General features: G+C 48.7%; 1 protein-coding gene across 2 annotated transcripts in view; it reads right to left on the bottom strand.

The window, feature by feature from the left end:
• Positions 1-13176, bottom strand: part of LPO (lactoperoxidase) — a 23438-nt gene extending 10262 nt beyond the window's left edge. The window contains exons 1-7 of one of the 2 annotated variants that reach the window (XM_006924872.1): positions 13073-13176; positions 9049-9126; positions 7847-7934; positions 3938-4098; positions 2457-2574; positions 1925-2054; positions 955-1161 (exon numbers count right to left, since the gene is read on the bottom strand). In XM_006924872.1, the coding sequence (XP_006924934.1) occupies positions 955-1161; positions 1925-2054; positions 2457-2574; positions 3938-4098; positions 7847-7934; positions 9049-9124 (780 nt within the window). In that variant the 5' untranslated portion in view covers positions 9125-9126; positions 13073-13176. Of the gene's footprint in view, positions 1-954; positions 1162-1924; positions 2055-2456; positions 2575-3937; positions 4099-7846; positions 7935-9048; positions 9127-13072 lie in introns of those variants that run through there. The other variant, XM_006924873.1, reaches the window with a different exon arrangement.

Below are 13176 nucleotides of genomic sequence, written 5' to 3'. Positions count from 1 at the left end.
TCCTGAGATCCCTATTCAGGGAAGCAGGGCATGAGATAGGAAAAGATTTGTTAATAATTACTACCAACAACAGCTACCATGTATTTATTTTGGACTTACCATGTGCCAGGCACTGTGCCTACTTTATCTCCCTTTGGTCTTCATAAAACCCTGTAAGGTAGCTAATTCAGTTCCATTGTACAGGTGAGAAAACTGAGGCTCAGAAAGGTTAACTAATTTGCCCAAAAACTTACAGACTAGAAGGGAAAGATGTGAGCTTTAAATCCAGATCGGCCTCACTCCACAGCACATAGCCTTGATTTGTTGTTTGAGTGCATAAACCACTCTCTAGCCATAAAATCCATGAGTAAGGAGAAAAGGTGCACCATTGCAAGTTCCTCCTCCCTTCCTGCTGGAAATTCTCACAATTTCTGATTCAGCCATTGAATTTTAGCTCTTTTTGGAGGTTGCCTTCCCAGACCCCAGGATCACTTGTGGCAGTGTTCCACAAACTTTCCTGTGTGCATAAATGAAGCTCCTGGGGATCCTGGCAAAGCGTAGATCCTGTTTCCCAATGTCTGGGTTGAGGCTTGAGATTTTCCATTTCTCATAAGTTCCCATGTGATACCAATGCTGCTGGCCAGGGATATAGACAACCCTCCCCAGAGCCTCCCAACTTTGCCCTTAATGGTTACTTGTCCATTTCCCACACAGGCTCTTTGTCCTCGAGGGAAGGAACAGTGTTATTCGCCTTTGAATCCCCAGCTCTTAGTGCACTGCCTAGCACAGAGTTGATGACTCACATCTATTTACTGAATAAATGGATGAGCGGGTGAACGAATGGACATGCGAGGTTCGGGAAGCTGTCAAATCAGCATTCAAGATCTATCAGGGAACCCTGGTGGATGGGCTGAGAACGTCTACCCTATCGAGGAGGCAATGGGCTTGTCAGGGACGTGCAGCTGCAGGGCTTACCATGATGGGGAAGCAGTTATCTTCCTGGATACAGTACTTGTCACACTGTGCTTTGGAGTACTCACTGCTCCCGAGCTCAGTGTCGGGGGCAAAGTCCAGGTCATGGTCCACAACTTGACCCCACTGCATGAAAAGCAGGGACCTGTTTGGGTCCAGAACACCCTCCTCATTCAGGTAACTTGCAATCTGGTTGGATACCTCACGGGCCTACAGAAGGAAAGAGAAGGGGAGAGGGAGGGTTGGGGGAAAAGTGCTTTGTGGATTCAGATTCGACTGCAGGTTTTTGAGTACCTATGATATAACAGGTACATTTAATCCCCATGACGAACTTGTGATGTGGGTGGCATTTACCCCCATTTTGTAGATGAGGAGACCGCGTCCTAGAGAGGTGAGGTCAATTCTCCAAGGTCAGCTACAAAGGGGCAGGGATAAGATTGAACACAGGTCTGCATGACTTGATGGTTTGCAAGGCCAGTGCCCTTTCCACTATGGAGAGGGACAGCAAAAACAGGCTGCCTCTGAAGTGCTGTGGAAGTGCCAGGTGTCTGGGAGGAGGAGAGGGGCCCTGGGGAGGGGCTGCCAACTCAGATGAGGCCAACAGATAGGACCTCCAGGCCAACGACAGCTGATGCACTCCAGGGGCCGGGTCAGGGTAAGCTCGAGCAGGATGGGGCAGGCAGGCCATCTGTCCTGGAAGACCCCAGGGTATCTGGCCTATGGGCAGCTGGGACGTGACCGCCACGTGGCTGGGCCCCCGACTCCAGGTTCCGAGCTCTGCTGCCCTCTGGCGGCATTTTGGGGGAACATCACCAGGCAGCAAGTCCAAATGTCCATCCCGCTCCCGATCCGGCTCCGCGGTGCATCCTCTGTCCTTCACCTATTTCTTCTTCTTCCCTTTTGAGTGTGAGGAGGGTGCATCCCCTTCCCTTTGACTCCATCCTTCATCCTCCTGCTCGGGGTTCGACCTCACCAGCGGGATTGGGAAGCCGTTCCGCGTCTTCCCCGCTGTCCACCCGAAGGGCAGGGAGAGCCCATCCTCGTACTCTGCCGGCAGCCAGCGCGCCAGCGCTCTGTTGGCGGCGCCCAGCACGGGGTTCCTCCTGAAACCGAGCAGGACCCGCCCTCAGCCTCGGCCAGGCCGCTCCCGGGTTCGCTTCTCCTCAAACCCCACGGGGATCCCATGGGGAAGGACCCGGGAGCCTTTGCCTCTCAAACGTGGGGTTTCTGAACTAGCCTCCGTCCCCGAAGGCGCGGGGACGTCTCTGCCCTGGGGAAATGTGCTGCTTCCAGTGGGATCCAGCGGTCCCTTTAGAAGGTGGGGGAGTTAGGGGAGGGTTCCAACGGAACAGATCCCGGCGGGACACCAAGTTTAGGAGGGTAAGTCAGTGGGAGTTCTGCCTGGAATGCCCTAGTGGCAAAGCCCCTGGCTGGGCAGGGGCACAGGGGGGCAGGGCATGGTGATGGGGAGGGCCGGCCCCCCACAGCCACCCAAGCCCACTCACCTGTTGTTACAGTCTCCCGTAATGGTGCGGTACGGGCTGTTGTAGTCACACTTCACCACAGGAACAGAGGCACCACAGCCCACCTCCCAAGAGAGGGCAGTCAAGTCCAGGCTGGGGTCTGAAACAGAAGAGACCCCAGAGGGACTGAGTTTTTTCTCTATTCTCAGGCACTTGGGGGCGGCAGGAAACCAAAACCAGGGGTGAACTTACATTTTTGGGAATACATTCTATGTTCTAAGTAAGCATTTCTGAGGTGGTTTCTCCCTTAATCACTAAGGTAAGAATTTAACTTCTTATTCTGCAGAGAAGAAACTAGACCACAGTGCTCAAGAGCCTTGCCTAAGGCCACACAGATAGTAACTGCTAAAGTCCTCAGAATTGTTAGTAATTCTTTGTCTAACTGGTCATTTGAATTAACAGATATTTTCTTTTAGAATAAAAATACCATACTAGAATAAAAATACCTCTAGTATGAGTTAGTTTGATAAGATGCTTTTCTTCTAAAGCTTCACTGACATCTAAAGTACAAAGCAAGCAGGAATCTGGATAGGGAAGATGTTGGGGAGGGACAGGTGATTTTTAAGTGAGGGGGACTGTGGTCTTGGGAGGAGTAATAATGGGGGGCTTCAGGCATCAGAGGCTTCCACCTGGGCACAGAATGGAGAGAGCTGCCAATCTCGTAATGCAGCCTGTGATCCATCCTGGCGCCTGCAATGAAAAACAGGCAGGGGAATCTGACCCTACCGGGCTTCTTCAGGGGGACCATCTGTGAAAGTTGGCATGGGCCAGGGTTTGACCCCCAGCAACTTTTGAATCTCAAATCTAAAGTGCTTCCTACTTCTCCCTACCTTGTTCCAGTTTTCTTATTTTGGAACTTTGGAATTTGCCCAAGTCCTGGCTCAGGGAGAACCTGCAATCTTTTGCTCCAGTCAGGACCAAACCCCTTCCTCCATGACTCTCCACGAGCTAAGGAGTGGGAGGGGTGGGGTTGGAGGAGGTCACGATCAGTCCATCGAGCTCGTTGTTTCACCTCTACGTTATTCAGAACAAGATGGAAATCTCATCTCCTGTGAAATAATCCCAGTAAGTCTCCCAGACATAGGTGGCTTAAATGTCCTCTTCAGTGATGACACTGTGGTTTGGATAAGGCGCCCATGTTTATTGACGTTCGTACTGCCTCGAGATAGAGGTCTTACAGATGGTATTATACTAAGAGCATGAATGTCCCCTCATTTGGAGTTAGCAATGTGACCCTGCTGAAGTTGAGTTCCTTTCTCTGCAAAAAAGAGCATTGGCCTAGCTGTCCTCTCAGCCCCTCCTTGCTCTGCAGGTCTATGGTTCCAAGAAGAGAGAGACAGAAGTGCTGCCTCGAGGAGATGGCGCCTCACGAGGAACGCAGCTTATGGTGGCTTCTGCTCTCTCTCTCCAGGAGATAGAGACGACCTCTTCCTACCATCAGAGAGCTGGTGAGTTTTCTGTACCTGTGACATTGGTCAGGATCGCTTTCTGCCTCAGTCTCTTTAAGGACTCCTCCCACACCTGCCCATTGCGGATGGCTGTGCGAGTCCGGCCTTTGGCATGCTTGAAGTACTCTGACAACTCTCGGGGACTAGGTGCCTCAGAGTTCAAGGCGGTCTTCAGCCTACAATAAAGAGTGAAGGGGAAGTCAGGTGTGAGGTGGTGTGTATATAGGGAGGAGCCGTGGGGGAGAGGGTTGTGGGTAGCAAACAGGAGACAAGCATTTCCTGTGCTCTCAAGATCTTTTCTAAGTTCTCTTCTGATGCCTCGGGAAGGAAAGCTACTGTGTGTCTTCGTTAGGTCTGGTTCTGAGGGAAGGCCCTGCAGCTGAACGTGAGCGCTGCCTGAATTAGAATCAGAGGGTTGAATCTATGCTGGTTGCATTAGAATAGATTGGGGAAACCTTAAAAACACCCAAGTCCCAAGATGTACTGATTCAGACTGAGGAACCCCTGACGTGTAGCTCGCATCTCATCGAGCCTGTGGACCAAGAATTCTAGAAATAACATGTTTATGGGCCTTCAGTTCTGCCCATAAAAACATCCTTAATTGCTTCTGGCCCTGGAGTTAGTGTGGGGTTTGTTTAGATGTGGTCGTAGTATCCAGCCTCTTGCTGACCAGTTCTTGGGCCAGATGGTCAGCCCTTTTGTTCCTTAAGGTCCCATATATACCATGAGAAGCTGAAAACCCTTCTACGAAGTCCGTGACGACACAGATGACCGAGGCAAGGCGTAGTCAGTAAAGTCACTCCACGAGAACCCTCGCCCCTTCCCCGTGCCTCAGTTTCCTCATGTGTGTGATGAGGGTGTTCTCTGAGGTGATCTCTAAGGCTCTAGGACTCTGTAATATCTGAAGGAGCTCGAATTCTCACAAAAGACAGCCCTGCTGTGGAGTACAATTCCTTGATGGTAACACCTGGCCTGTCATTATAGATTAGTTACTAACTCTCTTTTAAATGCGAGGGGCTCTAGTATCTCAGCTGAGGGGCTTCATGGGCAAGTGGGGCAGGCATAAGAACTGTGATGACTGGGCTCTAATCACCAGGCCTACCTGCTTCCAGCCTGCCTCAACCTTGATTAAAAGGAACCCAAGAAAATAAGCCAGACTGCCTTTTGGCTGCTGTTGCAAGAGACAGCATGGGCCAGTGGCCCAGACCGCTGCACGGTCCAGTAGGGTAACCACCAGCCACACGTGGCTACTTCAATGGAAATTCATGAAAATTAAATAAAATTAAGAATTCACTTCCTCAGTGGTCCTAGCCACATTTCAAGCGCTCAATACCTACATGTGTTGGTGACTCCCGTATTGGACAGCACAGATGCAAAACATTTCATCCCTACACAAAGTTCTGTTGGACGGCATTGGCCTAGAGTCTGGGCTGAGAGGACGAGTTTGAAGCCTGCGTCCGCCAGGATCAGTTTACCCCTCTGTGAACCCGGAATCTGAGCGTCACTGACATCAGGGCCTTGCAGGTGGTCTTGCGACACATGGGTTGGGTTGAGTTCCTGATTGCCACTTTCTAGTTGGGTGCTTGTGGGGAAGTTACTCAATCTCCAGGCCCAGTTTCCTATCCATAAGAGGATAATGATAGTAACCTTAGATTGAACCATGCTATTTAATCATTTTGACCTCAAAAACAGCCATTTCATGTAGTTTGATTTAGTGCTTTACAGGATTTTGAGGAGGAAGAAATTAAGTACCTAGAGTTGTATCTGGCTCTGTATCTGTATCTCTATTGTGTATCAGTGCCATCATCATCATCAGCCAGGTCTCTAAGGGTCCTCCGCCCCATGAACAAAGAAAGGTACCAACGCGGTTCTATGGGCTCCTTCCTTCCTCCATCTGCCCTGCATGGTTCTTCTGCCTGCACACTGACTCACTGGGAATTACCTCCTGCTTTGCATCGGGGCTGGGCTCTGTGGGAGCAGGCAGGGCTTTGCAGGAGCTCTTTTTCCATCTCCACGGCCTCCACCCTCATCCTAGGCACCACTGTCCTCTTCCATCTGGTGGGCCGCAGCAGCCTCCTAATTGGGCTCCTGCCTCCGCTCCTGTCCCTCTCTCATCCGTTCTCCAAATGGCTGCTGGAGTGAGCTTTTTAGAATGAAATTCAGACCACACCACCCTCTGATTAAAGCACTTCCCTGGCTTACCATGGGACGTGGATGAAACCATCTGCTTACTGCATACGTGCTCATTATGTTATGCAATCATTGCCTCTATCTAGTTCCAAAACATTCTCATCGCCCTCAGAGGAGACCCCACAACCCTTAAGCAGTCACTCCCCATTTCTCACCCCTCCCCCTGCCAGCCCCTGGCAACCACTAATCTGCTTTCTGACTCTGTGGCCCCTGGGGTCTACCTCTTTGTCCCCACCTCCTCCTTACCTACCACCTCCACCAGCATGGGCCTTCTGTTTCCCGAGCACCCTAAGCTCTTTCCTGCCCCAGGGCATTTTCTTTTGCTCTCTCTGGTCCCTGGAATGCCATCTGTCTGCCTCTTTACAGGGCCAGCTCCTTCTCACCCTCCATCAGCCTTTCCTGATCCCTGTACCTGGGTGGCGACAATTGCTCTGCCTATTCTTTCACTGTCCTTATCACCAGCCTTGAGTTACCAGATTGTTTGTGGGCTTATATAACGAGCTGATTAAATGCGATTCTTTAATTCTCCATGAGGCCCCTAAGTCCAAAAACTAACCAGTGGGGACAAGTTCCAAAGCAGAGCTGCTTGTCTCTCCCCAAGCTTAATCCCTAAGGAATCAAAAACGTTTCCTGGAGTAGGAACCCAGAAAAGAGGACAAGCAGACCCTTCTATCACAAAAGCTGAGGGTAGTGAGAAGCTCCGGACTTTGTCCTCTTATGCAACATTTCATCTAAAAGTCAGCAAAAAAGTTATGAGACTGCTAGAAAGTTCATTCAAGGGCCAAGGAGGAATGAAGCCCCCAGCCAAGTGTAAAGGGGCAGGGAGAGAAAGAATAAGGTCATTTTCTGCTCAATACAGTGGTTGCTCTTGTTTGTCTGCCTCGTTAGCCCGAGTTTCTGAAGCCAGGGACCCAGTCTGCATTGCTCATTTCAGGAATTCCAGCCTCTATATGTGATTGGAAGGTGGCCAACTCTGCTGGTGTCCCGTGGAATCCCTGAGAACCCTTAGATCCTGTTATAGGTTGGTGTGCTCTCCCTACCTGCCCCTGGCGCAGCTGCTGAAGGCTCACACTTGTCACCTTAAGGGATTGCTCCTGAGCCAAAGGGGCTGCCTGTTGAAGGTGCCTGGGGGTGACAGGCATGCTACACCTCCTCCCAATCCTAAGCCATTCTGACTGATGTCAAGGAGACATTTGGCAGATGAAAGCTCTGCTTCCTTGCTCCAAGGTGGGACAGGAACTATGTACACTCCAGATCTCCCTGTGGGGTCGGCAGAGGCTAGAGCTTAAATCACACCCTTGCTTAGCTTCTTCCCTTTACCTCTTCGCTTCCTCACTCCATTACAGCATTCCTGAGAGCGCTCCCTACTAAGTCACCTGCACATGAACCCAGGTCTCAACTCAGGTTCTGCTTCTACGACCTCACCCAAGTCAGTCAATATTAGTTGAATAAATAGAGAACTTCCTTCTATGAGCTTTCTGAGACTCTGGAATACATGACCCACGGAAACGTTTGCCAAGTAAAAGAAAATGCTCATAGGATTAGATTAGACATCTTCTTCAAGGTAACCTACAGGATGAAGATTTTAAGAGTTGTGGACTATTACTCCTACTTGCCACATGCTCTGAGGCAGGGAGGTAGAAGGGCGGGTTATATAATTGCTTTGGCTCATGTGCTTGTCATTAAAAAGAACCGTATGAAGGGAAGTATGTTGTGTGTGTATGTCTCACATACCTGGTCCGGGAATCCAGGAAGGCCTTGTTGACTTGGACCTTAACTTGATTCACAATATCAGAGAAGGCAGCGGTCCTTGTGGCCTGTGCTTGGAGGGGGAGAAACAAGCAGCAGGGTATCAGACACACGGTGCCCTCTCCTTCTGTCTCTCTCTTTCTCAAATTTGAGCAGGCAATAAATAGATCAAGATTAGGAAACTTTCACAAGAATTTTCAAGCACAAAAAGCACAGAATAAGAAGGACACTCTATGATCCTCAGTAAGATGTCAAAACTGTTCTTTAGGAGTCCACTAGAACAGGGATCCCCAGCACCCCTGGCCATGGTCCGCGGTCCGTTAAGAACAGGGCCGCACAGCAGGTGGTGAGTGGTGGGCAAGCAAGCGAAGCTTCATCGTATTTGCAGCTGCTCCCCAGCGCTAGCATCACTGCCTCAGCTCCACCTCAGATCATCGGGCATTAGATTCTCATAGGAGCACCGGTCCCTGGTGCCAAAAGGTTGAGGACTGCTGCACTAGAATACCCAGTGATGGGATTAAGAAGATGTGTAACTCAGATTGGCTCAGGCTACTGGGCTGTAGGCATTTTTTCTGGTTCTCGGTGAGCTGAACCCTTAAGCAAGTCCATCAAGGGCTTAGCTGACCACCAGGACTCTGAAGTAGGGAGGGGATGGCATAGGGTGGAGGTAGGATTCCTTGTTTCCACTTGTATTGGGGACTTGGAGGTGGGGTGGGCAAGATGAATAGTGGGTGAAATAGTGTGCCCCTAAAGTACACATCCTACTGGAACCTCAGAATGTGACTTTATTTGGAAATAGGGTCTTTGTAGATGTAATTAATGAAGACGAGGTTATATAGGTTCAAGATTAGGGTGAGCTCTAAATCCAATAAGTGGTGGTCTAACGAGAAGAGAGGACACACAGTGGATATACACAGGGAAGACCATGTGAAGATGGAGGCAGAGTTTGGAATGATGCAGCTATAAGCCAAGGAGTCCCAAGGATTGCCAGGAGCCACTGGACACTGGAAGAGGCAAGGAAGCATCCTCCTCTAGAGACTTCAGAGGAGCATGACCCTGCTGACACCTTGATTTTAGACTTCTAACCTCCTGAACTGTAGGAGAATAAATTTCTGTTGTCTTAAGCCACTCAGTTTGTGGTCTTTTATTACAGCAGCCCCAGGAAACTGACACGGGGTGACACTTACCACTTGTGGCAGACGCTGCAGCACAGAGCAAGGTGAGGAAAGCCAGGAGGGCTGGAAGATGGAGAAGGATCCGCATGGCTGAAACAAGACCAGGATCATGGTGTGAACTTGCAGAGTCCCCGTGGGAGGGATTGAATCACAGAAAAGGGATGGTAAAGCGGAGAAACCCAGGGAACACCAGATGCTCTAACATGGGAACAGAGACGGGGAAGCTACATTAACTAAGCATCTACCGTATGTACAGGCCCATGCTTGGTACTGGAAAGAGGCAGTGGTAGGAGGGACGGAACTCAGGCTTTGGAGTCTGGAGGCCCTGAGTTGTAGCTCTTGCCTTTGCTCTAACTAGCTCTGTGACATGGGCCAGGTTACTTAATATCTCTTGGCGGGTCCCTGACCTGCCAAGTGATCCAGGATGTATGATTCTGCTCTGACAAGAGATCCTGTTCCCATATTGCCACAGCTGTGAGAAATGCTGTCACCAAACCTGAAGCATGTTTGTGGAGTTTTCCTCCCTCTTTTCTTTTAGGAGATATTGCTCCCTATAAGCCATCCTCCTCTGGCTAACACCAGGAGAATGTGCCCAAGAAGCAGGCACTCAGCTCCCCCCTTCAGGACCAGCAGGAGCTTCACCCTCCCTCAAAAAGCCAATTGGATAAGAACACATGAATGAAAGGTGTAGCCAAGCTCAGACTCCCCTGAACCCATAGCTGTGTGCCAGGCTGCCTGGAGAGAGTCCGGCTCCTAGATGAACCCCTGCATCATGAGCTTGAACTCTGAACCTAAATCATCAGACTAAAATTTGTGTAGCTTTGTTTGCTAATGAGGGGCTTTGGGGCTTAGAGTGTTCATTAGGTTTGGTGGACTAGACCCCAAATATCTTTCGAGGAGATTCTAGCTCCAGCCCAGGGAGGCATTCGTGCTATGCAGATGGGGCTTAGAGTGTTCATTAGATTTGGTGGACTAGACCCCAAATATCTTTCGAGGAGATTCTAGCTCCAGCCCAGGGAGGCATTCGTGCTATACAGGTGGAATGAGTTTAGACTAGGCTCAACTCTCACAAGAGGGCGCTAGCTCCAGCCCAGGGAGGCATTCGTGCTATGCAGCCCAGGGAGGCATTCGTGCTATGCAGATAGACTAGGCTCAACTCTTACAAGAAGGCACAGGTTCTCCCCTCAGCGTGCATTCACTGGTGGACTCCAAAAACACACCAAGGAGAACGTCCTCAGATTGGCTGTCCCCTCCATGTCTACTCGAAGCTCTTTAAGAGAAATCATGGTCTGGAGCTTTGCTGAGAGACCACCCAGCTGGTCTTCCAGGCATTCTCTGGATAATCTCCCTTTGGGTTAGGCCAGACCAGAAAAAGAAAACTGTGTATCTGGACCGGGTGATTTTAGCCTCTCTTACACTCCCCCAATCTTTTCCTCTGATCTTTTGTGATTCCCCCTAATAATTTTTATCTTGTTGAATGTATTTATTATAAGCTAGCTCTAGAAACAAGGCAAGGTATGAAAAAATATCTCTCTAGCCAAAATTCCTCCTGTCATTTCTTTTTCCAAGAGGAATTCTCAAACAGCTTGACCCCTCAATGGGTGCCTGTCCTTACATCTCTATGGCTCCAATTAGAACCAGAGCCCTACTCTTTGTGACTCAAAGAGACCATTGAGCCAGCAGAAACCTACCTTTTAAAGCAAACAAAAATCATAGTTTGGGAGTAACAGTTCTCATTGATATATATTTTTCAATTGTGGTAAAAGCACTAGCATAAAATTTCCTATCTTAATCATTTTTAACTATACAGTACAGTAGTGAACAGTATATTCATACTGTTGTCCAACAGATCTCTAGAACTATTTCATCTTGCAAAACAAACTCTATATCCACTAAACACTAACTCTCCATTTCTCCCTCCTCCTAGCCCCTGGCAACCATCCTATCATGGATTTTTTTTGAGAGGGCTGGTGGGCACACAAGTATTCATTATAGTATTCTTTCAATGATTAATATGTTTCATAATAAAAACAAAAAGTAAAAGATTAGTCTATGGAAAAAAGGCATCATCTGAGATAGGCTGAGGAAGAAAAATATCATAGTCAAAGACATGAAAGTTGAGATAACTGAACAGGAAAAAAACCTTAGGTACTCATTTCTCCTCTCCTGTTTTTGGAACCTCTTTCATATTCTCCTCACTGAGAAGTTGGAGGAGACCTCGAGGCCAAAGGGAAATTATTTTCCATGTGTCAGCCACCTTTCCTGGTGGATATAAAGGAAGGGTGTGGGACAGAAAGAAGGGCCAGGCAAATATAAGGTCATGCCACTGGAAAGGATGTGTAAAAAGATCCTGGAGGGACACTGTCTGCAGCCAGAGCCAAGCAGAGCACAGGGTAGAAGACATGGGGCTTCAGAGAATAAGACCAACAAGAGGCTTCTGTGATGTTTAGATTATTACTTTCATCCTTATTATCATGCTCAGCGCAGAAACCATGTCCCGAGCCCCTTAAGTGGCAGTAAAGCCTGGAGCCTTCCCTGGAACATGAAGCACTATCTGGAGGCAGAGCTGCAGCCATTACCCCTCATATGCCAGGCTGGTCCGCAGTCCCCTACCTCTATTCACACTCCTTCCTATGCAATGCCCTCTCTGCTTGGTAAACTCTTATTCATTCTTCAAAACCTAGGCCCGATGCCAACTTCTCTGTGAAGTGTACCAGATTTCTCCAGGCAAAGTTAAGTCATTCCTTTTTCTGTCCTCCCACAGTACTTAACTCATATCTCACATCACTGTTTTCATATCTGTGTCACTTATCAGACCATGAGCTCCTCAAGGGCTAGGTCTTATTTATTTTTGTTTTTCCAGCACCCAAGCCTAGCGTCAGTACATGATAGGTGTTAGGAGTGTGCTGAATAAATGAACCTCCTAGAGCAAAGAAATTCAGCATCTGGAGGGTGCAGAGGTTAGAGGGTGGTGATTGTCCCTTATCGGACTTCTCACACCTTGGTGTGCCCACTAATCCCCCAGGGACCATGTTAAATAAAGATTCTGACTCAGAGGGTCATTGAAGGGACCCGAGAGTCTGCACTTCCAACAAGCTCTCAGTGATACTGATGCTGCTGGTCTACAGGCCACACTCTGAATTCCAAGGCCTTTCAGAGTCTGGTTCTCAGCCTTGCTGAGAAATCACCAGGGAGCCTGCAGGAAAGACCTGAAAAGGGAAGGAATTTGTAAGATTCTTTTTCATGAATGGCAAAGCTCTGTTGAAGGTAATGGGATGAGCTAATAGGAAAACCAACAAACATCCCATATGAGGAGATAGCTCTTATCAAGCCATCTACAGTAGAAATAATCCTCCATCTCAGCTACAGGGTTTGGGACACCCAATCACACACAAAAAAACAACATGATTCGATCATTCCATTCTTCCAAAATGAAACCCATCTGATATTGCTGCAATTCATACACCTGACTGAGAGCCAGCTGTCCACAGGGCAGTGAAGACACCTGGGACCAGACAGCCAAGGCTAACTTGACGTTCGGACCTACTGTAGGCAGCAGGCATGACATGCTGGAAACAAGATGAAGAATTGAGAGCCCTGGCTTAGGAAATGCTTTAAAACACTGCAAAATTTTCATATGACGTCATACCAGTCTCAAGAGCATCATTTTGGACACAGAGCATCATTTTGTTACATTTTCCCCAACTTTCTGTGTGCCCCAAACATGTGCTATCTCTCAGGCCTTGGTTCCTAAACAGGATGGGTGAGAGGTCTATCTATGGTACCTTCCAGCCCTAGGAGTTTATGATTCTGTGACTCAGATTCAGAAAATCCTCCTAGTCCCACAATGGATTTAATCCCATTCTCCCTTACACCAAACAGAAATGAACCGCCATGGTGGCTGCCAAGTCTGGCACCAGAAAATGCCCAATGAAGACAAGTCCAAATCCAGTACTAAACTTTCTGAGAAGCCTTTGAGGAAATGTCATCATCAACTTTGCAGAAACCAGGAAAGAAGAAAGTTAATGAGTCTTACCTGCCAAGTGCCTTGGCCTCCTATGGCAACAAGGTGAGTTGCTCTGCTTGGAGGAACTGATCTTTTATACCTCCTACCAAGAATTTATTTCTGGGAAAGGCCCA

The sequence above is a fragment of the Pteropus alecto genome, unplaced genomic scaffold (genome assembly GCF_000325575.1).
Source record: "Pteropus alecto unplaced genomic scaffold, ASM32557v1 scaffold98, whole genome shotgun sequence".
Classification (NCBI taxonomy): Eukaryota; Metazoa; Chordata; class Mammalia; order Chiroptera; family Pteropodidae; genus Pteropus; species Pteropus alecto.
The sequence above is the reverse complement of the archived record's forward strand: the minus strand, read 5'-3'. Positions and strand labels throughout refer to the sequence as shown.